At 43.3% G+C, this 23,961-nt stretch overlaps 1 protein-coding gene and 1 long non-coding RNA gene across 4 annotated transcripts in view; one reads left to right on the forward strand and one right to left on the reverse strand.

Annotated features, from left to right (window-relative positions):
• SPO11 (SPO11 initiator of meiotic double strand breaks) overlaps positions 1-16,842 on the forward strand; it is a 119,068-nt gene extending 102,226 nt beyond the window's left edge. For all 3 annotated transcript variants that reach the window (XM_073580680.1, XM_073580679.1, XM_073580678.1), the window contains 3 exons: positions 15,975-16,051; positions 16,136-16,247; positions 16,321-16,842. In XM_073580680.1, the coding sequence (XP_073436781.1) occupies positions 15,975-16,051; positions 16,136-16,247; positions 16,321-16,440 (309 nt within the window). In that variant the 3' untranslated portion in view covers positions 16,441-16,842. The remainder of the gene's footprint in view (positions 1-15,974; positions 16,052-16,135; positions 16,248-16,320) is intronic.
• The window catches only part of LOC141094753 (uncharacterized), a 102,979-nt gene that overhangs the window by 55,465 nt on the left and 23,553 nt on the right, over positions 1-23,961 (reverse strand). The gene's annotated exons all lie outside the window — the stretch shown is intronic.

Genomic DNA, 23,961 nt, shown 5'->3' on the forward strand with positions numbered 1-23,961 from the left:
CCTCAGAACAACACGATGTGATCGCGTTTTTCCGAGGGCCTCCTCCAATCCGAGATGGCTGCAGGGTCCTGCAGGGAGGTGTCTTGTCAGTGCCTGCTGACAGCAGGCACTGAGAAGCCTCCTGCGCTGATCTGACACAGTGCTCTGCAATGTGTCAGATCAGCGATCTGACACTATATAGTGGTGTCCCACCCTGGGACAATGTGTAAAGTAAAAAAAAAAAAAAAATTAACATGTGTAAAAATAATTTTTAAAAAATTCCTAAATAAAGAAAAAAAAAATTCCCCAATAAATTCATTTCTTTATGAAAATAAAAAAAAACAATAAAAGTACACACAATTTTTCTCGACCACCTGGCTACTCCATTTCCTCTCTGCTGACATCCCCAACATCATTCATGGGTGATTTCAACATCCCCATTGACGCTTCCACCCTGGCTGCCTCTAAACTTCTATCGCTCACGGCTTCCCTTGGCCTCACTCAATGGTCCTCTGCGGCCACTCAGAAAGATGGTCACACGCTGGACCTTATCTTCACCAGTCTCTGTTCCCTCACTAATCTCACTAACTCACCGCTCCCCCTGTCTGACCACAACCTACTGACATTCTCTTCCCTCTCCTCTCCTACTGTGCAACCCCCACTCCACAAACTCGCTCACCTTCGCAGGAATCTCAAACACCTCAACTTATAATCACTCTCTGAGTCCCTTCTCCCTCTTACAGACATAGCTTCCCTTCATGATACAGACGCTGCTGCCACTTTTTATAACACCACAATAACAGCAACACTTGATTCAGCTGCCCCCCTCACACAGAGCAAAACTCGTACAATCAACAGGCAGCCCTGGCTGACCATCCTGACCAAAGAACTGAGACTGGTTTCCAGTGCCGCTGAGCGGAGATGGAAGAGAACCCATTCTACCGAGCACTTCAATGCATACAAGCAGTTCCTTGCCAGCTTCAAGTCCACGCTTTCTGCCGCAAAACAAACTTACTTCGCATCTCTCATATCCTCCCTGTCTCACAACCCTAAACAGCTCTTCATCACTTTCAATTCTCTACTCTGTCCCACAGCACCTCCTTCCTCTCCTCTCATTTCTGCTGAATACTTTGCCTCCTTCTTTAAGCAGAAGATCAATACGATCAGAGAAACCTTTGGCCCGCAGCCCCCAATGCCCCTCTTAGCCACTCAGCCCTGTTCTTCCAAAGCCAGCTTCTCCACCATGACAGAAGACCGGCTCTCCACCCTCCTGTGAAGATCACACCTCACCACTTGCGCGCTTGACCCGCTCCCGATCCACCTGATCCCTAACTGCCACATTCTTCATCCCAACTCTAACACACCTCTTCAACCTTTCACTTACAAATGGTGTCTTTCCCTCACCATTCAAACATGCCTCAATCACACCCATCCTCAAAAAGCCATCCCTCGACCCATCCTCTGTGTCTAACTATCCCCTGATATCTCTTCTCCCTTACGCCTCAAAACTACTGGAACAGCATGTATATCTTGAACTGTCCTCCAACCTCTCCTGCTGTTCCCTCTTTGACCGATTACAATCTGGCTTCAGACCGCATCACTCAACTGAAACTGCCCTAACTAAAGTCAGTAACTACCTACTAACCGCCAAGAGCAAGTGGCACTACTCTGTCCTCCTCATGGTTCTGTCTTCTGCCTTTGACACTGTGGACCATTCCCTCCTGCTACAGATTCTCTCTTGGCATCACAGACTTGGCCCTATCCTGGATCTCATCATACCTAACAGACCGAACATTTAGTGTCTCCCTCTCACACACCACCTCCTCACCTTCCCCCGTGTCTGTCGGTGTTCCTCAAGGCTCAGTCCTAGGACCCCTACTCTTCTCCATCTACACCTTCGGCCATGGACAGCTCATAGAATCCCACGGTTTGCAGTATCACCTCTACCGGGACCAGACCTCACCTCCCTACTGACCAAAATCCCACAATGTCTGTCTGCTATCTCAGCCTTCTTTTCTACTCCCTTTCTCAAACTGAACATGGACAAAACAGAATTCATCATCTTTCCCCCATCTCTCTCTACCCTTCACCAGACCTATCCATCAATGTCAATGGCTGCTCGCTTTCCCCAGTCCCGCAAGCTCGGCGCCTTGGGGTGATCCTTGACTCTGCCCTCTCTTTCAAACCACATATCCAAGCCCTTGCCTCCTCCTGCTGCCTGAAACTCAAAAATATTTCCCAGAGCCACGCATTCCTCAACCATGAAACCACAATAACACTAGTGCATGCCCTTATCTCCCACCTCGACTACTGCAACCTCCTACTCTTTGGCCTCCCCTCTAGCACTCTGGCACCACTCCAGTCCATCCTACACTCTGCTACTCGACTAATTCACCTGTCTCCCCGCTATTCCCCAGCCTCCCCCCTATGCCAGGCCCTTCACTGCCTTCCTATTGCCCAGAGTCTCCAGTTCAAAACCCTAACCATGACATACAAAAGCCATCCACAACCTGTCTCCTCCATACATCTGTGACATGGTCTCCCGGTACCTACCCGCACGCAACCTTCGATCCTCTCAAGATCTCCTTCTCTACAACCACAAACAAGACTTCTCCCGCGCTTCCCCCATACTCTGGAACTCTCTACCCCAATACATCAGACTCTCACCAACAACGGAAATGTGGTGCCCCTGAGGGTTCAGTCGCCACAGAGGTACTGCACCTCCTCCTGAGGACACCGGAGGAGTAGGAGCTGTGACCACTCTATTCCCACAAAAGACTCGAAGATACGGTGGCAACCTATGTGTGAGCCGGGACCTGACGGATGGAGTCCCCGAAGCATGCTACAGTCACTTGTAATGCGAGTAGAGTTCCAAGGAACATCTGATAGGAGGAACTTGGGTTTAACACACAACTACAAGTACTTCAGTATAAGCGCTAGAAAGGAGACATTCAGAACAGGCACACGAAAGGAAGAGCTGGAAAGGTTAATTCCATCTGCCTGGGAGTTGGCTGAGCCCCTGATCTGGAGACCGCAGCATTGAAGCGGGCACCTGTCTGTGCCAAGAACGTGAGTAAAAGAACTGGAACTGCATTCATCTGTCTCATTGCCTTTTTCCTGCGCCAACCCACTCAGCACTGCTACATCTCTGTGCCTAACACTGCACCATCTACTTCTTCACACTATCTCTCCTCATTTACCAACCTCATCCACTCTGCCCTGGGACTACAGCCCTACCTGTGGAGGGCTACAACATCATTGCTGCACCACACCATCTGTCCCAGAGAAGCAACCCTGCAACGCTGATCAAACTGACCAGAAACCACAGGTGGCGTCACGAATCATCTCAATGACTTTATTCCCATCACTCTACCCCTTTTACATTGACTGCCTGAGGCCACGGGCCGGGTCACTGCCGCTGTGACATCTCCCATTGAAATCAACGGGCCCGGCACCGAGTACCCCACGGCCTCTGGGGGCGAGTCACAAACCTTCAAGAAAAACCTGAAGACCCACCTGTTCCGACAAGCCTACAGCCCGCAATGATCCTTAGTCTACTGAACCACCGCACAACCAGCTATCACCCATCCCTGTAGACTGTGAGCCCTCGCTGGCAGGGTCCTCTCTCCTTCTGTTCTTGTGTGTCCCTTGTCTTGCATATGTTTGGTACCAATAAAAATGTCAACTCGTCCTGCAAAAAAGACCTCACATGACTCTGTGGGCCAAAATTTGGAAAAATTATTGCTCTCAAAATGTGGTGATGCAAGAACTATTTTTTCCAATAAAAAGCATCTTTTACTGTATGACAGCTGCCAAACATAAAAACCCGCTATAAATAGTAAATCAAACCCCCCTTTTAAAAAAATAATAAAATTTTAAGCAAATGTATTTATTTCCATTTTCCCAGTAGGGCTAGGGTTAGGGCTGAGATTAGGGTTAGGGGTGTGTTGAGGTTAGGGTTGGAGTTAGAATTGGGGGGTTTCCACTGTTCAGGCACATCGGGGGCTCTCCAAGCACGACATGGCGTCTGATCTCAATTCCAGCCAATTCTGCGTTGAAAAAGTCAAATGGTGCTTCCTCCCTTCCAAGCTCTGCCTTGCTCCCAAACAGTGGTTTACCCCCACATAAGAGGCATCAGCCTACTCACACAATTTTTGGGGTCCAATTTCTCCTGTTACCCTTGGGAAAATAAAAAATTGGGGACTAAAATAATTTTTGTGGAAAAAAATGATTTTTTTATTTTTATGGCTCTACGTTATAAACTTCTGTGCAGCACTTGGGAGTTCAAAGTGCTCACCACACATCTAGATAGGTTTCTTTGGGGGTCTAGTTTCCAAAATGGGGTCACTTGTGTGGGGGTTTATTCATCAAAGTCTGCATTCCAAAGCGTCACTACTTCCCTTCTGAACCCCGACGTGTAGTAGTTTTCTCCCACATATGGGGTATCAACGTACTCAGGACAAATTGGACAAACAACTTTTGGGGTCCAATTTCTCCTGTTACCCTTGGGAAAATAAAAAAAATGGGGACAATAAAAAAAATGGACTAAAAGATCATGTTTGTGGAAAAAATATGATTTTTTTTATTTTCACGCCTGAGCGTTATAAATTCTGTGAAGCACTTGGGAGTTTAAAGTGTCCACCACACATCGAGATAAGTTCCTTGGGGGGGTCTAGTTTCCAAAATTTGGGTCAGTTGTGCGGGGTTTCCACTGTTCAGGCACATCAGGGGCTCTCCAAACGCGACATCCTGTCCGATCTCAATTCTAGCCAATTTTGCGTTGAAAAAGTCAAACGGCGTTCTTTCCCTTCCAAGCTCTGCCATGCGTCCAAACAGTGGTTTACCCCCACATATTGGGTATCACAAATTGCACAATAACTTTAGGGTCCTGTTACCCTTGGGAAAATAAAAATTGGGGGTGAAAAGATCATTTTTTTGTAAAAAATGTGATTTTTTTAATTTTACGGCTGTACGTTATAAACTTGTGTGAAGCCCTTGGGGGTTCAAATCTCTCACCATACATCTAGATAAGTTCCTTGGGGGGTCTAGTTTACAAAATGGGGTCACTTGTGGGTGGTTTCCACTGTTTAGGCACATCAGAGGCTCTCCAAACGTGACATGGCGTCCGATCTGAATTCCAGCCAATTTTGCATTGAAAAAGTCAAACAGCGCTCCTTCCCTTCTGAACTCTGCCATGCGCCGAAACAGTGGTCCCCCCCACATATCAGGTATCAGCGTACTCAGGACAAATTGGACAATAAGTTTTGCAGTCCAATTTCTCATGTTACCCTTAGTAAAATCGCAAAAATTGGAACTGAAGTACTTTTTTTGTGAAAAAAAGTTAAATGTTCATTTTTTTTAAACATTCAAAAAATTCCTGTGAAGCACCTGAAGGGTTAATAAACTTATTGAATGTGGTTTTGAGCACCTTGAGGGGTGCAGTTTTTAGAATGGCATCACTTTTGGGTATTTTCTATCATATAGACCCCTCAAAGTGACTTCAAATGTGATGTGGTCCTTAAAAATAAAATGGTGTTGCAAAAATGAGAAATCGCTGGTCAACTTTTAACCCTTATAACTTCCTAACAAAAAAAAATTTTGGTTCCAAAATTGTGCTGATGTAAAGCAAACATATGTGAAATGTTACTTATTAAGTTTTTTGTGTGCCATATCTCTGTGATTTAAGGGCTTAAAATTCAAAGTTGGAAAATTGCGAAATTTTCAAAATTTTCACCAAATTTCTGTATTTTTCATGAATAATTGCAAGTTATATCAATTACATTTTACCACTAACATGAAGTACAATAATGTCACGAGAAAACAATGTCAGGATCACCGGGATCCATGGAAACGTTTCAGAGTTATTAACTCATAAAGGGACAGTGGTCAGAATTGTAAAAATTGGCCCGGTCATGAACGTGCAAACCACCCTTGGGGGTTAAGGACATAAAAATTCAAAGTTTGAAAATTGCAAAATTTCCCACATTTTTGCTAAATTTCCATTTATTTTTACACAAATAAACACAAGTTATATGTAAGAAATTTTACCACTAACATAAAGTACAATATGTCACAAGAAAACATTGTCAGAGTCCATGGAAGTGTTCCAGAGTTATTACCTCATAAAGGGACAGTGGTCAGAATTGTAAAAATTGGCCTGGTCATTAACATGCAAACCACCCTTGTGGTTAAGGGGTTAAAACTACAGAAAATCTTTGATTCTTTGCTTAGAAATGCAACTGCGTTTTTTCCTACAAAATGTCTATATAGAAAACATGCTCCAAATCTGCAGAGTACAGCAACGTGTTCAAACTACAGAGCGTGGAGAGTTGATGGAATCACATCCACTTGCTTAGAAATTTAGACCTTGTTCACACGTAGCAGAAGTGCTACGGATGTTTTTTGAACAAACATTCTGCTGTTTAATTGTCCAAGAAAGGGGATGTGATTTAATAAAAACTGCGACCCCTGTGGTCTAAAGATGCTGCTGAAATGTGTGGTTTTCGTGCTTTTTTCTCCCTTGTCTTCTATGTGGAGAAAAAAAAACGCATGTAAAAAACTGCAGATACTTTAAGTGCAGAATCAAAGCTTTTCTGTACTGTAAAAAAAACATTAAAAAAGGAGCTTTACATCTGCACCATAAAGCACATAAAAAAAGCAGGAGAAGATTGTTATTGTGTAGTTTAGTTTGGTTTGGAGTTCGGACATCTACAAAAAACAAAATATAGAGCATTTCTGCAATGTGTGAACACTGCCTTACAGACACAAAACAGTCAGATGTCCTGTTGTGATGCTATATAAAGATGAGAAAGTTCTGGCAGCTCCAACTGTGATTGAAGGAACAAAAATTAAATCCACAGGTCCCAACTAGAGATAAATAGGATGCACAAATGACGTCTTGCCAGCTCTGGCTAATAAAAAGCCACGCTGGGCGTTCTGGAAGATTAGAAATTCTCGGCCGCCTGTCAAGCTACCAGGTAGCACTGACTTGCAAGCTGGACTGGAGCCCCATAAATACATCCGCTCATCTCTTAGTACCAACTGTCCCGGTGGACAGTCCCGTATTTGGGTCTATGCCCTGTAGTCTTGGGCGTTTTCTGAATTTCCCTCACTACCACTGCCATTCTAACATCACCTGCCAAGATAGAAAGAAATTTTAAATGGGCGTGGATTGGGCTGTGGCCAAGGGCGTAGACAAAATTTGGTGCATCATGCGTAGTGGATCAATCATGCTTTGGAGTTGTGTTGCAGCCAATGGCACAGGGAACATTTCACGGAAAGAGGGAAGAATGGATTCAATGAAATTTTGAGAAATTCTTGATGCAAACATAACATTTGTAAAAAAGTTGAAGTTGAAAAGGGATGGATTCTACAAATGGATAATGATCTTAAACACACATAAAATCCACAATAGACTACCTCAAAAGGTACAAGCTGAAGGTTTTACAGTGACCCTCACAGTCCCCAAATCTGAACATAATTGAAAATCTGTGGCTAGACCTCAAAATAGCAGTGCTTTCCAAATGACCCAGGAATCTCACAGAACTGGAAGAATTTTCCAAGTAAGAATGGATGAAAATCCCTCAAACAATAGTTTACAGTGGGTATGGAAAGTATTCAGACCCTTTTAAATTTTTCACTCTTTGTTTCATTGCAGCCATTTGGTAAATTCAAACAAGTTCATTTTTTTCTCATTAATGTAAACTCTGCATCCCATCTTGACTGAAAAAAAACAGAAATGTGGACATTTTTGCAAATTTATTAAAAAGAAAAACTGAAGTATCACATGGTTATAAGTATTCAGACCCTTTGTTCAGCATTGTGTAGAAGCACCTTTTTGAGCGAGTACAGCCATTAGTCTTGTTGGGAATGATGCAACACGTTTTTCACACCTGGATTTGTTTATCCTCTGCCATTCTTCCTTGCAGATCCTCTCTAGTTTCGTCAGGTTGGATGGTGAACATTGGTGGACAGCCATTTTCAGGTCTCTCCAGAGATGCTTAGTTGGGTTTTGGTCACAGAGTTGTTCTGAAGCCACTCCTTTGTCATTTTAGCTGTGTGCTTAGGGTCATTGTCTTGTTGTATGGTGAACCTTCAGCCAAGTCTGAGGTCCAGAGCACTCTGGAAGAGGTTTTCATCCAGGATACAGTGCCTTGCAAAAGTATTCGGCCCCCTGGAATCAACCTTTTCCCACGTATCATGCTTCAAACATAAAGATACCAAATGTAAATTTTTGGTGAAGAATCAACAAGTGGGACACAATTGTGAAGTTGAACGAAATGTATTGGTTATTTTAAATTTTTGTGGAAATACAAAAACTGAAAAGGCGTGCAATATTATTCGGTCCCTTTACTTTCAGGGAAGCAAACTCACTCCAGAAGTTCATTGTGGATGTCTGAATGATTCAATGTTGTCCTAAATGACTAATGATGATAAATATAATCCTCCTGTGTGTAATCAAATCTCTGTTTAAATGCACCTGCTCTGTGATAGTCTCAGGGTTCTGTTTGAAGCACAGAGAGCATCATGAAGACCAAGGAACACAACAGGCAGGTCCGTGAAACTATTGTGGAGAAGTTTAAAGCCAGATTTGGATACAAAATGATTTCCAAAACTTTAAACATCCCAAGGAGCACTGTGCAAGCAATCATATTGAAATGGAAGGAGTATCATACCACTGCAAATCTACCATGACCCGACCGTCCCTCTAAACTTTCATCTCAAACAAGGAGAAGATTGAGCAGAGATGCAGGCAAGAGGACCATGATCACTCTGGATGAACTGCAGAGATCTACAGCTGAGGTGGGACAGTCAGTCCATAGGACCACAATCAGTCGTACACTGCACAAATCTGGCCTTTATGGAAGAGCGGCAAGAAGAAAGCCATTTCTCAACGATATCCCTAAAAAGTGTTGTTTAAAGTTTGCAACAAGCCACCTGGGAGACACACCAAACATGTGGAAGAAGGTGCTCTGGTCAGATGAAACCAAAATCGAACTTTTTGGCAACAATGCCAAACGATATGTTTGGCGTAAAGGCAACACAGCTCATCACCGTGAACACACTATCCCCACTGTCAAACATGATGGTGGCAGCATCATGGTTTGGGCCTGCTTTTCTTCAGCAGGGACAGGAAAGATGGTTAAAATTGAAGGAAAGATGGATGGAGCCAAATACATGACCATTCTTGAAGAAAACCTATTGGAGTCTGCAAAATACCTGAGACTGGCACGGAGATTTGTCTTCCAACAAGACAATGATCCCAAACATAAAGCAAAATCTACAATGGAACGGTTCACAAATAAATGTATCCAGTTGTTAGAATGGCCAAGTCAAAGTCCAGACCTGAATCCAATCGAGAATCTCTGGAAAGAGCTGAAAATGCTGTTCACAAATGATCTCCATCCAACCTCACTGAGCTCGAGCTGTTTGTCAAGGAAGAATGGGCACGAATTTCAGTCTCTTGATGTACAAAACTGATAGAGACAATACCCCAAGCGACTTGCAGCTGTAATCACAGCAAAAGGTAGCGCAATAAAGTATTAAGTTAAAGGGGACGAACAATATTGCACGCCCCACTTTTCAGTTTTTGTATTTCCACAAAAATTTAAAATAACCAATACATTTCATTCAATTTCACAATTGTGTCCCACTTGTTGTTGATTCTTCACCAAAAATTTACATTTGGTATCTTTATGTTTGAAGCATGATATGTGGGAAAAGGTTGAAAAGTTCCAGGGGGCCGAATACTTTTGCAAGGCACTGTATCTCTGTACTTGGCCGCATTCATGTTTCTTTCATTGGCAAACAGTCGTCCTGTCTCTGCAACTGAAAAACACCCCCATAGAATGATGCTGCCACCACCATGTTTGACTGTTGGGATTGTATTGGGCAGGCGATGAGCAGTGCCTGGTTTTCGCCACACATACTGCTTAGAATTGTCATCAAAAGTTCTATCTTTGCCTTATCAGACCAAAGAATCTTATTTCTCATAGTCTGGAAGTCCTTTATGTGTTTTTAGCAAACTCTATGCCGGCTTTCATATGTCTGGCACTGAGGAGAGGCTTCCGTCGGGTCACTCTGCCATAAAGGCCCGACTGGTGGAGGGCTGCAGTGATAGTTGACTTTGTGGAACTTTCTCCGATCTCTCTACTGCATCTGTGGAGCTCAGCCATAGTGATCTTGGGGTTCTTTACCTCTCTCACCAAGGCTCTTCTCCCACGATTGCTCAATTTGGCTGGACGGCCAGGTCTAGGAAGACTTCCGGTGGTCGCAAACTTCTTCCATTTAAGGATTATGGAGGCCACTGTGCTCTTAGGAGCCTTGAGTACTGCAGAAATTCTTTTGTAGCTTTGGCCAGATCTGTGCCTTGCCACAATTTCTGTCTCTGAGCTCCTTGGCCAGTTGCTCATGATTCTTATTTGGTCTGACACAACCTGTGAACTGTGAGGACTTATATAGACAGGTGTGTGCCTTTACAAATCAAGTCCTATCAGGTTAATTAAACACAGCTGGACTCCAATGAAGGAGTAGAACCATCTCAAGGAGGATCACAAGGAAATAGACAGAATGTGACTTAAATATGAGTCTGAACAAAGGGTCTGAATAATTATGACCACGTGATTTCAGTTTTTCTTTTTTAATAAATTTGCAAAAATTTCTAGATTTGTTTTTTTCCGTCAAGACTTTTTGGAATTTACCAAATGGCTGCAATGAAACAAAGAGTGAAAAATTTAAAGGGGTCTGAATAATTTCTGTACCCACTGTATGTCAGAAGGATATCTGTGGAGTGATTCCGCGCTGCTGATAATGTGAAGGCGTCAATCCAGAAGTTGATTTGAAGAATAGTGGTTTATTTAACATGTTTCAAAGTATTAATTACTTCTTCATCAGGAATATAACCCTGTAGAGCAGCGGTATCCACAATGAACAGTGATGAGGCTGTGACCCAGCAAAGTTCCAAACAAAAGTCTTTTTAATGCTTACCATAACAGCACACGATATCCTCCGGATCACAGCCAGGAAACAGGACAGTCCACCTCCAGATCGCAGCCGGGTACATATCCTCCAGTTTACAGTCGCTAAACACGCCAGTCCACTTCCATGACCTGTTGCCGTGGGCAACTGCAACGCCATGTACACTGTGGGTGACAAGCCTTTCAGCTCCCTTGGCTGTTTGGCTCTGCTTGCCTGCGTTCTCTTACACAGGTGGGGCTCTGCAGAGCCCTCTACTCTGCACTCCCACAAACACCAAACTGACATTGACACTGACACACCAAAACCCTTTGCTGCAGGGCTTTTAACTGGAATCTGTGGCCATGGGCCACATGGAAAACCCAGGTCGGGAATGAAACGGACTACACCACAACCACAGCTACACCTGTGACTGCAATGCACTCTCATGGCCTCAATACGCCTCCGTGCACATCTTGGGGGAAACACACTGCGACCCTTACATGTGACGCAGGTCACTGCCTTACAAACTCCCAGGTGCCGGCTTCAGAGATGCGTACTATGCATGATCGGAAGTATTCTGCATTGCAAGCGTGAGGTATGTGTAGCACTGATCATGACACCGGTGCTTGTAAGCCATGTTGTCACGCCCACAGAGGCGTGATAACATGCTAGGTGTGTCGACTAGTCTGGAGACACGCCCTATCGACTAGTCAAAGCCGTCATTTACATATCATAGACGGACTTTAGAAATACTTTTTCTAAAGATCTGTTTATGTGTGTAATGTAATAAAGGGACTGTTAGGCAGGGTATGTGCTCATGGAGACACAACTGCTGGCGGTTCTGGAGGCAGCGGGGACCTGACGGGTTCCCTTTAACTGTTCATAATAACAGTAACTTTGACCAGGAGTGCCCAAACTTTTACATGCCGCTGTATATATGCTGCTCAGAAAATTAAAGGGAACACTTAAACAGCAAAATGTAATTCCAAGTCAGTCACACTTCTGTGAAATCAACACTGATTGTGATTCAATTTCTCCTGCTGTTGTGCAAATAGAATAAACAGTTAGAAAAATTTTGCTTTAATTATTGTATTGTTAACGTTGTTACTTATGACTTGTGTTTTGAAACTGTTAAACTGTAAAGCGCTGCAGAATATGTTGGCGCTATATAAAAATTATTATTATTTGATAGGAAGATCACTAACATCCATGTGTCTGCTCAGTAAGAGTGTCCAGGTTTCCCTTTATTTTTTTGAGCAGTGTGTATATGTACGTGTGTATCATTTACAGGATCCAAGATATAATATTTATAGAATCCTTTCTACCCTGTCGGTAAAGTAGGTGCAGGGCATGTGTAGGTTGTAAAATATATATATATACACACACACACACACACTGTACACATACATACAATGATTTTATTTGTGAAGAAAAAATGGAAATTGGACTAAAATTTGGTAAATTTAGTCATTTAAACTTTGAATTCTTATGCCTTTAAATCAGAGAGTAATGTCACATAAAATAGCTGATGAACAACATCTTCCACACATCTTGTTAGGCGTCGGGTTCCTGCAGCTGCACAGCAGGAATCCAGAGCCATGCAGCCAGCGGTCTCCCATTCCCCTCCGACCTCTCAGGGACCTGCACAGCGATCCAGATGCCCTGCTCAGACCAGTTCTCTGGGTTTGGTTGTTGCTGCCACCTCTGGACCAGCAATAGTAGCGCAGCCTGCTCTGCAGCAAGCCACTCCAGAGGCTAAGTCCACTCGCCACGCTACTGGGCATGCTTACGAGACGATCTCCCAGTGGAGATCGGGAGTCACTTGCTCAGGTCCTTCTCCTGATCTGATTGGTCCATCTCAGAGGTCTGGAAGGTCCCGGAAGCGCACGGCTATAAAAGGCCCGCATAGCCGCTCGGCCATGCGCTAGTATAGACTCTACTTGCTACATGTGTGAATGATGACGGATGCATGAACCTGCGAATGACTCATTAAGACTCCCCTCCCTCTGATATTACGTGTGTGGATAGGGACTTAGTCATAGAGTGAGCGCCAGTCAGTGTCACGCTACAGGCCACAGTGCATATCATCACCTAACTAGCGTCCGACTGCGCCCCTCCTGGGTACTGTGGCATAGCGGCTGTGTCAGTTGCTGCGCTGCAGTCTGCAGCACCTGTGGGCGTCCGCGGTAGCGACGCCGCACGCACGGTAGGTCTAGACGGACTCTCCCTCTTCCTTGGGCTTAGCTCCTGTGACCATATACTGGGATGGCATTTCTCTGAGAACTGAGTCCAACAGGCTCAGTACTTATGTTTATGTTTAAGGCGTCTCTGTGAAGCTAACAGTACGCCCAGTGCACACCGGATGACGTTCAACCCGTGTGCGATATACCGCCATATTGTGCGTGTGCCATTATATAGCAGCAGTTTAACACCTCTGCACGGTGGACCCCGGGCGGCGAAAGCACTTTCTATTATTTTATATTTAGTGCGTTCCGCCGTCCCTAACACGTCTACTGTACATAATAATTTTTTAAACAAAATTTTTTTGTTGTTAGAAAGTTATAAAAGTTAACAATTGACCAGCGATTTCTCATTTTTCCAACAAAATTTACAAAACCATTTTTTAGGGACCACGTCACATTTGAAGTGACTTTGAGGGGTCTATATGACAGAAAATACCCAAAAGTTACATCATTCTAAAATCTGCATCCCTCAAGGTGCTCAAAACCACATTCAAGAAGTTTATTCAGGAACTGAAGCAATGTGGAAGGAAAAAATGAACATTTAACTTTTTTCACAAAAATTTTAGTTCAGACCCCAATTTTTTTTTTATACACGCAGGGCTCGGAAGGGAAGAAAAACTATTTGACTTATTTTTAACTCAAAATTAGCTGGAATCGAGAGTGGATGCCATGTCGAGTTTAGAGAGCCCCTGATGTGCCTAAACAGTGGAAACATCATACAAGTGACCTCATTTTGGAAACTACACCCTTCAAGGATTTTATCCAGGGATACATTGAGCATATTGAACCAACAGATATAACATAGAATTTGATAGAATTAGGTCATCATATTTAAAAAGTTCATTTTTTTTTAAAAAAAACCTTGCTTTAGCCCCAAATTTCTAGCTTTTGCCAGAGATGACACCAAAAAGTGGACCCCGCAATTTGTTACTGACTTTCTTACGAGTGCGGTGATGCCCAACACGTAGTCAAAAAGTTCTGTCTGGACAAACGGCAGAGCTCAGAGCGGAAGGAGGAATATTTGAATTTTGGAACACAAATTTGGCTCTATTTGGAATAGATTGTCAAATTTGCTGAACCTGTGTGGTTCAAGAGCAACATAAATCCCCCATAAATGTCTTTTGTAAATTATACCTGGTAATGTATTTATCTGGGACGGTAGTGAGTAGTTTTGATACCACCATTTTTTATGCAGTTGATGAAACACAAGTTTGAATATTTACAATTTGCATTTTTTCCACCCTCTTTTGTGATTCTTTTTTGTTTGTTCTGAGGAAGAGGAAGACACCTCAAATTTGATTGCACTAGTTTTTCAGTGTTCAAAAATACATCCAATATGACACCAATAGACACAGCTGTGTCTATAATAATAGATGGCACACCATTTAGTCTTTAGGGTATAATTAAAGGAATTTCAAGACCCATTCAAAGCTTACGGAGACATTGAGCTACCAAACAAGAAAATGCTTCCAAGAATTATTACTCACAGAGGGAGGCATGCCCCTAAAAACACATTTTCTGATTACAAAACTTAGCCTTGCTAGAAAAACAGTTGTCTTGCAATTGCCTATATTGTAGCAGGAAGAATAAACTGTAGTGGAATGAAGGACAAAATGTGGAGGAAAATGCAGCCAACTATGTGCAAACCTGAGTTTGTTCCAAAAATGAAATAACACCAGCAGGGCTAGAATGGAAGACACTTTCAGAGACTGGTCATACAACATTCGTTTAGCTCCATCAATCCCTATATGAGAGACGAATGTGCCAATAGACGTGGTACACCATAGCAAACTCCCACCCGCCAAGCTATAAGCACAAAGCAACCAATCCCCTACGGAATCCTCAAAGTATTGTCTGGTACAGGAGGTTCGGCAAGATGTAATTTACTGATGATAATATTCTCTTCATTACTTGTTCCATAAAAATTACTCTACTGGGGACCACTAAGCAGAAAATATAAATTATTAGGAAAAAAAACAAATTAATAATTGTAAGATGTGTGGTAAGTAGAGTTGAGCGAAACAGGTCGGTCAGATTCAAAAGTCGCCGACTTTCGCCAAAGTCGGGTTTCATGAAACGAAACCCGACCACAGTGTGAAGTTGGCCATGCGGTCGGCGACCCAAGCGTCAAAGTCAGGTTTCGCCGAATGATTGCACGTGACTTTTATCAGCCAATGAGAGAAGTGGAGCATAGCTGGAGTGGGAGAGGGAGAATAGAAAGAGAGGAGAGAGAGATTTTGCCGCCTCTGGGGTTAAAATTCATGCCAGGTGTGTTTACAGTCCTCCACTCACTGCCTACTTTTCTCCCCATTGACTTGCATTGGGTTTCGTGTTTCACGACTTTTCCCGACTTTTCCCTATAGTCGACCGATTTCGTTCGACTCGACTTTTGAGAAAGTCGGGTTTCATGAAACCCGACTCGACCCTAAAAAAGGCAGAGTCGTTCATCTCTAGTGGTAAGTCTGAAAGCAGGGAGAGATTCAAACGCCTTGTTGGGATGATTAAAATGGGCATATGGGGCAATAGTACTGGGAATCACTCCTTCTACCATGCTTCCTGCAAACTCGTCATCTTTTTTGGGGGATAACTATCAGCAATATAAAGGTATATTCACACGTGACAGACGACTTGTGGCAGATATTTCAACTTTTGGATTTCTGGGACAGTCATAGAAAATTCTGCAAGAATTCTGCCTTAGTGGTTCTTGCCTCTTCCAGGCATGCGTAGCGCTTCTTGTGCTCGTTTCTTAGGAAGATCTGCATTCATCATGTGAGATTTATTTTTTCCTCCTTTTAGTCGATGTCGTTCGAGGCTCATAATTTAACAGTCCCGTCTATTGCTTGGCTCGGCTTGCTGCCATCCGACATAGAGAGGTGGGAAATAACTAAATATGTATGTAATCATGGTATTAACAATGAATCAATGAAAAGCATTACAGAGAGCCTTCTGTGTTTTAGGTTGCACGTCCCTTCAGAAGCTCTGATTCCATTATCTGCACTGGACCAGAGGAAGCTGCTGAGTTTACAGAAGAGGCCGTACCTTTCCTGCCAGCCGCTATGGAAGCAAGAAGTGCGTGAACAAACATAACATTTGAGCAATGATGATTATAGTGAAAATTATCTTGAATTTTAATTTTTTTCAGCTTGATATCATGACTTCGAGGAAAATGAAAGCAGAAATCCAAGCTTTGACATCTCTCTCCCCGACATTTCTCATTAATGTTTACCTACCCAACAAGCTGGAGTATGGAGGATGGATCTAAATATGGTCGGAGGGTGCTGATGGATCTCCGTGTCTCCCCGACATGGAGACTTATTCTAGTTGTTAAAGTTTCATGTTTTGCGGTTTGAAATGTAATACATATCAGCTCCTAAGTCAGTACACACCTCATTGCTCCCAATAATTCTCTTTACAGTTAGTTTCCAGTTTAACCCTTTAATAACACCGCCTTTTCGGGAACATTAGGACGCAGCCAGATTTTCTCAAATCTGATGCATCACTTTATGTGTTAATAACTTTCTAATACTCTTATCCAAGTGATAGTTTGTATTTTTCTCCTGGGAATGTAGGTGACATATTGTACTTTATAATCACAAGTAAATTTATGTTGAAATATTTTCTGTTGAGTATTAAAAAAAAATAAATTTCCTGAACATTTGGAAAATTAGTCATTTCCACTTTTTTTTTCTGTCATCAAATTATTCCAAATCACATTTAGAATGCTTATTAATCCTTTGTGTTTCACATGAATAAAAGAAAAAATAAATTTTTCCCGTTAAAATATTGCTTAAGCCCCATCATTTTTCACATTCAAATGGGTTAATAGGAGAAAATGGACTCCGCATTTGTTATGCAGCTTATTTTGAACATGACAATACCCCACATATGGTTGGACACTACTGTTTGGGCACACAGCATAGCTCTGAATGGGAGGTGCTTGCTTTGAATTTTGTAATGGAAATTTAGCTGGGATAGATTGCCGACATCATGTCAGAACTCCTGAGGTATCAGAATGGCAGAACAACCTCACATGTGACCCAATTTTTTATATTACACCCTGCAGTGCAGTGGGGTTGGTGCAGTGCAACAGATAGGCAGAGACCACAGAAAGTTCAACATAAACACTGTCTTTATTCTCAGACTCACATAACAGGAGTGGTAGCCTCCGGATCAATGCCGAGTTTCAACAAATACAGTCTGTGTTGAAACCAATGGCCCCTCTGTGTCTCTTGAGTGCATGAGCCACCTGTGTTAGCTCCACACAAGCCTGGGTTGCACAGAGTCTCCTGCTCTGCAGTTTGCAAACTCCAAACTGACACACCCAAGGCCAAACAGAGATTTAAATGGAATCGTGGCCATAGAGCCACTTCCAAAATCCGAAGTGGAGAGAGGGATTTGCCCCACTACCAAACCTACAATTCCCTCTAAAAATAAAAGCCCTTGATGGGTTTTCCTAAAAATCTGACTAGGACAACTACTTGGACCCAATCCACATTTCCCTTTATTTTGCCTTGTGATTCACAATCGTTCTGCTCTAAATACAAGGTGCTCCAGCAGGTTTAATATGACTCCGTCCACATCCTGAGGGACACATATCGACAATCGCATATAAACCCCTCACTGCCTCACAACGCCTTAACCCCTTAATGCCCGGAGCGGTTTTCAGTTTTGCGTTTTCGTTTTTCGCTCCCCTTCTTCCCAGAGCCAAAACTTTTTATTTTTCCATAAATATTTTTTGTGGGAAGAGTTGTACTTTTGAACGATATCATTGGTTTTACCATATCGTGTAACAGAAAACGGGAAAAAAAATCCAAATACGGTGAAATTGCAAAAAAAGGGCAATCCCACATTTGTTTTTTGCATGCCTTTTTTGCTAGGTTCACTAAATGCTAAAAGTGACCTTCCAATATGATTCGCCAGGTCATTACGAGTTCATAGACACCAAACATGTTTAGGTTCTTTATTATCTAAGTGGTGAAAAAAAATTCCAAAATTTGCTAAAAAAAAATTGCACCATTTTCCGATACCCATAGCGTTTCCATTTTTTGTGATCTCGGGTTGAGTGAGGGCTTATTTTTTGGGCGCCGAGCTGCCGTTTTTAATTATACAATTTTTGTGCAGATACGATCTTTTGACCGCCCGTTATTGCATTTTAAAAAACAAAAAAAGTAATTCCGGAGTTTTTAATAGCCGTTTAGCGATCAGGTTAACCCCTTCATGACCCAGCCTATTTTGACCTTAATGACCTGGCCATATTTTGCAATTCTGACCTGTGTACCTTTATGAGGTTATAACTCAGGAATGCTTCAACGGATCCTAGTGATTCTGAGACTGTTTTTTCATGACATATTGGGCTTCATGTTAGTGGTAAATTTAGGTCAATAATTTTTGCGTTTATTTGTGAAAAAGCTGGAAATTTGGCGAAAATTTAGCAATTTTCACATTTTGAATTTTTATTCTGATAAACTAGAGAGTTATATGACACAAAATAATTAATAAATAACATTTTCCACATGTCTACTTTATATCAGCACAATTTTGTAAACAACATTTTTTTTTTGTTAGGAAGTTATAAGGGTTAAAATAGACCAGTGATTTCTCCTTTTTACAACAAAATTTACAAAACCATTTTTTTAGGGACCACCTCACATTTGATGTCAGTTTGAGGGGTCTATATGGCTGAAAATACCAAAAAGTGACATCTTTCTAAAAAACTGCACCCCTCAAGCTGATCAAAACCACATTCAAGAAGTTTATTAACCCTTCAGGTGTTTCACAGCAGCATTTTTCAAGAAAAAAAATGAACATTTAACTTTTTAGTCACAAAAATGATCTTTTAGCAACAATTTTTTTATTTTCCCCCAGGGTAAAAGGAGAAAGTGGACCCCAAAAGTTGTTGTCCAATTTGTCCTGAGAACGCTGAAACCCCATATGTGGAGGGAACCACTGTTTGGGCGCACTGCAGGGCTCGGAAGGGACGGAGCGCCATTTGACTTTTTGAATGGAAAATTAGCTCCATTCGTTAGCGGACACCATGTAGCATTTAGAGAGCCCCTGTGTGCCTAAACTTTGGAGCTCCCCCACAAGTGACCCCATTTTGGAAACTAGACGCCCTCAAGGAACTTATCTAGATGCATAGTGAGCACTTTGAACCTCCAGGTGCTTCACAAATTTATCCGTAAAAACGAATCCATTTTTTCATTTTCACATGGGCAACAGGATAAAATGGATCCTAAAATTTGTTGGGCAATTTCTCCTGAGTACACCAATGCTTCATGTGTGGTCATAAACCACTGTTTGGGCATACGGCAGGGCTCCGAAGGGAAGGAGCGCTGTTTGACTTTTTGAATGGAAAATTAGCTCCAATTGTTAACTGACACCATGTCGCGTATGGAGAGCCCCTGTGTGCCTAAACATTGGAGCTCCCCCACAAGTGACCCCATTTTGGAAACTATACCACCCAAGAAACTTATCTAGATGTGTGGTGAGCACTTTGAACCCCCAAGTGCTTCACAGAAGTTTATAACGCAGAGAAATAAAAAAAAATTTTTTCCTCAAAAAATGATTTTTTAGCTCACAATTTTTATTTTCACAAGGGTAACAGGAGAAATTGTACCCCAAAAGTTGTTGTCCAGATTGTCCTGAGTATGCTGCTACCCCATATGTGGGGGGAACCACTGTTTGGGCACACAACAGGGCTTGGAAGGGAAGTAGTGACGTTTTCAAATGCAGACTTTAATGGAATGTTCTGCGGGCGTCATGTTACGTTTGCAGAGCCCCTGATGTGCCTAAACAGTAGAAACCCCCCACAAGTGACACCATTTGGGAAACTAGACCCCCCCAAGGAACTTATCTAGATGTGTGGTGAGCACTTTGAACCCCCACGTGCTTCACAGAAGTTTATAGCGCAGAGCCATGAAAATAAAAAATCATTTTTTTCTCCACAAAAATAATTTTTTAGCCCCCAATTTTTTATTTTCCCAAGGGTAGCAGGACCCCAAAGTTGTTGTGCAATTTTTCCTGAGTACACTGATGCCCCATATGTTGGGATAAACCACTGTTTGGGCAAACTTCGGGGCTCAGAAGGGAAGGAGCACCGTTTGACTTTTTCAACGCAAAATTGGCTGGAATCAATTGTGGCGCCATGTCGCGTTTGGAGAGCCCCTGATGTGCCTAAACAGTGGAAACGCCTCAATTCTAACTCCAACCCTAACCCCAACATACTCCTAATCCCAACCATAACCCTAACCACAACCCTAACCCTAATCCCAACCCTAACCCTAATTCCATCCCTAACCCTAATTCCAACCCTAATTCCAACCTAACTCTAACCCTAATGGAAAAATAAAAATAAATATATTTTCTTTGTTTCATTTTTCCCTACCTATGGGGGTAATAAGGGGGGGGTTATTTACTATTTTTTTTAATTTGATCACTGTGATATGGTCTATCACAGTAATCAAAATGTACCTGAAATGAATGAATGAATCTGCAAGGTTACGGCCAGCAGATCTCGGCGGGCGCACTGCGCATGCGCCCGCCATTTTAGACGATGGCGGCGCCCATGGGGGAAGGCCCGGAGACAGAGGGACATCGGGACTCTGGAGGTACCGGGAGGGAGGGGGTGGAATTAGACGGCGGGGGGAGCTGTGGGCAGAAGACGGGAGGGGAGCAAATACTGACTGCGGCGGCAGATTGCCGTCAGTAAGTGGCGGGGGCAGATCGCGGTCACCAGCCATGGCTGATGGTATTGCAGCATCGGCCATGGCTGGATTGTAATATTTCACCAAGTTTCATAGGTGAAATATTACAATTGCTCTTATTGGCTGTTTCACTTTCAACAGCCAATCAGAGCGATCATAGCCACGGGGGGCAAAGTCAGCCCTGTTATGATTGAGTCACCGTAGGAGGCAAAAACAGAAATGCTAGCTAAGTCCAGAAAACCAGAGAGGTTGGCAGCTATCGGATTGCAGACCCCTGATCCTATCACAACAACTAACAGTAGCCGTGGGGGGTTCCTACGATGCCCTAGACCCCTCGATCACAGCCGGAGAATTAAATAGGCCTAAAGAAAGAAAGGGGAAATCTAAACTGCCCCAGAGCAGACCCCAAAGCAATAGGCAGCCCCCAACATATAATGACGGTGAAGCAAGATGAAAACACTAACACAGACAGAAAGACAGACTGAGCAAAGACGGGGCCCAAACTACCTAGATAGGAAAGGACAGGAAGGCTGCTGTCTGCAATCCGTGAAAAACCCTATGAAAATAAGAGCCAACAGACTGACAGTGAAAAAGGCCCTGAAGACGCTAGGCTTCAAAAAAGCTATGTCAGTACTCAGGAATATTCTGAAGACAGAGCAACCGGCAAAAGGAGATTCAGCTCATCCCAGCAGGGAATGGCAGAATCCAGAAAAGCAAGGAAAACAAAAACAAAACAAATGCAAACAGGCAAAGCAGAAAACTTAGCTTTAGGGAAGCAGGAATCAGACTGGTGTCCTAGAAGTCCACAGAGAAATCACCCACAGGGCAGAAGGGCGTCGGCAGCCTTATATCCAGTCCGTGACTCCACTCAGCCAGTCATCCTCATTAGGCTCAGGTGCCTGATAATCAGGCTCATTACCTTCCTTTACCAGAATAGGGAGATCACCAGACCTCAGTGACGAAGGGGAAAATGAACTCACAACAGTACCTCCCCCTTGAGGAGGGGTCACCGAACCCTCAACCACGCCACCAGGGCAATCAGGGTGAGCCCGATGAAAGGCACGCACCAATCTTTTGGCATGAATATCAGAGGCAGAGACCCAGGAATTATCCTCCTGACCATAACCCTTCCACTTAACCAAATACTGGAGTCTCCGTCTAGCCAGACGGGAATCCAGTATTTTCTCTACCTCATATTCCATGTTACCTTCAACCAATACAGGGTCTGGAGGTGCCACCCCAGGAAAAACTGATTCAACAAACCTCTTCAACAAGGACTTATGGAACACATTATGGATTTTAAATGTGACAGGAAGAGCCAAACGAAAAGAGACCGGATTAATAATCTCCAAAATCTTGTAAGGTACAATAAATCTAGGCTTAAACTTAGGAGAAGCCACCTTCATAGCAATATTTTTTGATGATAACCATACCATATCACCAATCTTAAACTGGGGACCAATGGTCCTATGTCGATTGGAAAACCGCTGGGCCTTTTCCTGGGAGAGAGATAACTTATCCACCACTTGGTCCCAGATCTGGTGCATTCTCTCCACCACAGTGTCAACACCTGGGCAGGCAGAAGGCTCCACCTGCCCTGAAGAAAATCGAGGATGAAACCCAAAGTTACAAAAAAAAAGGTGACATCAAAGTGGCAGAACTAGCTCTATTATTTAAAGCAAATTCGGCCATGGGCAAAAATGAAACCCAATCATCCTGATCAGCGGAAATAAAACATCTGAAATACGACTCGAAGGTCTGGTTTGTTCTCTCTGTCTGCCCATTGGTCTGAGGGTGAAAAGCAGAGGAGAAGGACAACTGAATTCCCAGCTTGGAACAGAAAGTCCTCCAAAATCTAGACACAAACTGAACTCCTCTGTCAGATACAATGTTCTCAGGAATCCCGTGCAAGCGAACCACCTGTTGCAAAAACAGGGGCACCAACTCAGAGAAGATGGCAACTTAGGGAGTGGTACAAGATGAACCATCTTAGAGAACCTATCACAAATCACCCAAATAACAGTCATTCTTTGAGAGACCGGCATATCAGAGATGAAATCCATTGAAATATGGGTCCATGGCCTCCTGGGGACCGGCAAAGGCATCAACAACCCACTAGAGCGAGAACAAGATTTAGACCGGGAGCAAGTCCCACAGGACTGCACAAAATTCCTGACATCATGAGACAATGCGGGCCACCAAAAAGAGCGACTCACCAGATCTCTAGTACCAAAAATACCTGGATGACCAGCCAATACAGAGCAATGAACTTCAGACATCACTCTCTTCTTCCACTGGTCAGGAACATACAACTTTCCACTGGGACAACACTCAGGTTTGTCCTCCTGGAACTCTTGCAGAGCAAGTCTCAAATCGGGCGAGATGGCAAAAAGAACTACCCCTTCGCCTAAGATGGTAGCAGGCTTGGTCACCACAGGAGAATCAGCAAAGAAACTCCTAGAGAGGGCGTCTGCCTTGACACTCTTAGTTCCAGGAAGAAAAGAGACCACAAAATCAAAACGTGTAAAAAACAAGGCCCACCTAGCCTGTCTAGGGTTCAAGCGTTTAGCCGACTCTAGGTAAATCAAATTCTTGTGGTCAGTGAGGACCACAACTTGATTTTTAGCTCCCTCCAACCAATGTCTCCACTCCTCAAATGCCCATTTCATGGCCAACAGTTCCCGATTCCCCACATCATAGTTACGTTCAGATGGAGAGAACTTTCGGGAAAAGAAAGCACAGGGATTCATTTTAGATGTTACAGGATCCTTTTGGGACAAAACAGCTCCTGCACAAATCTCAGAAGCATCCACCTCTACCTGGAACGGTAGTGAGACATCAGGTTGCCGCAAAACCGGGGCGGAGGTAAATCTTCGCTTCAGCTCCTGAAAGGAAGCAACAGCCTCCGGAGACCAATTCAACACATCAGCACCCTTCTTAGTCAGATCAGTCAATGCCTTGGCAATACTAGAAAATTTTGCTATAAATTTCCGATAAAAATTAGCAAAACCCAAAAACTTCTGGAGGGCCTTCAAAGAAGTGGGCTGAACCCAATCATAAATGGCCTGTACCTTGGCCGG

This window comes from Dendrobates tinctorius, unplaced genomic scaffold (assembly GCF_039654945.1).
Source record: "Dendrobates tinctorius isolate UK_male_01 unplaced genomic scaffold, ASM3965494v1 ptg000065l, whole genome shotgun sequence".
NCBI classification, from domain to species: Eukaryota; Metazoa; Chordata; class Amphibia; order Anura; family Dendrobatidae; genus Dendrobates; species Dendrobates tinctorius.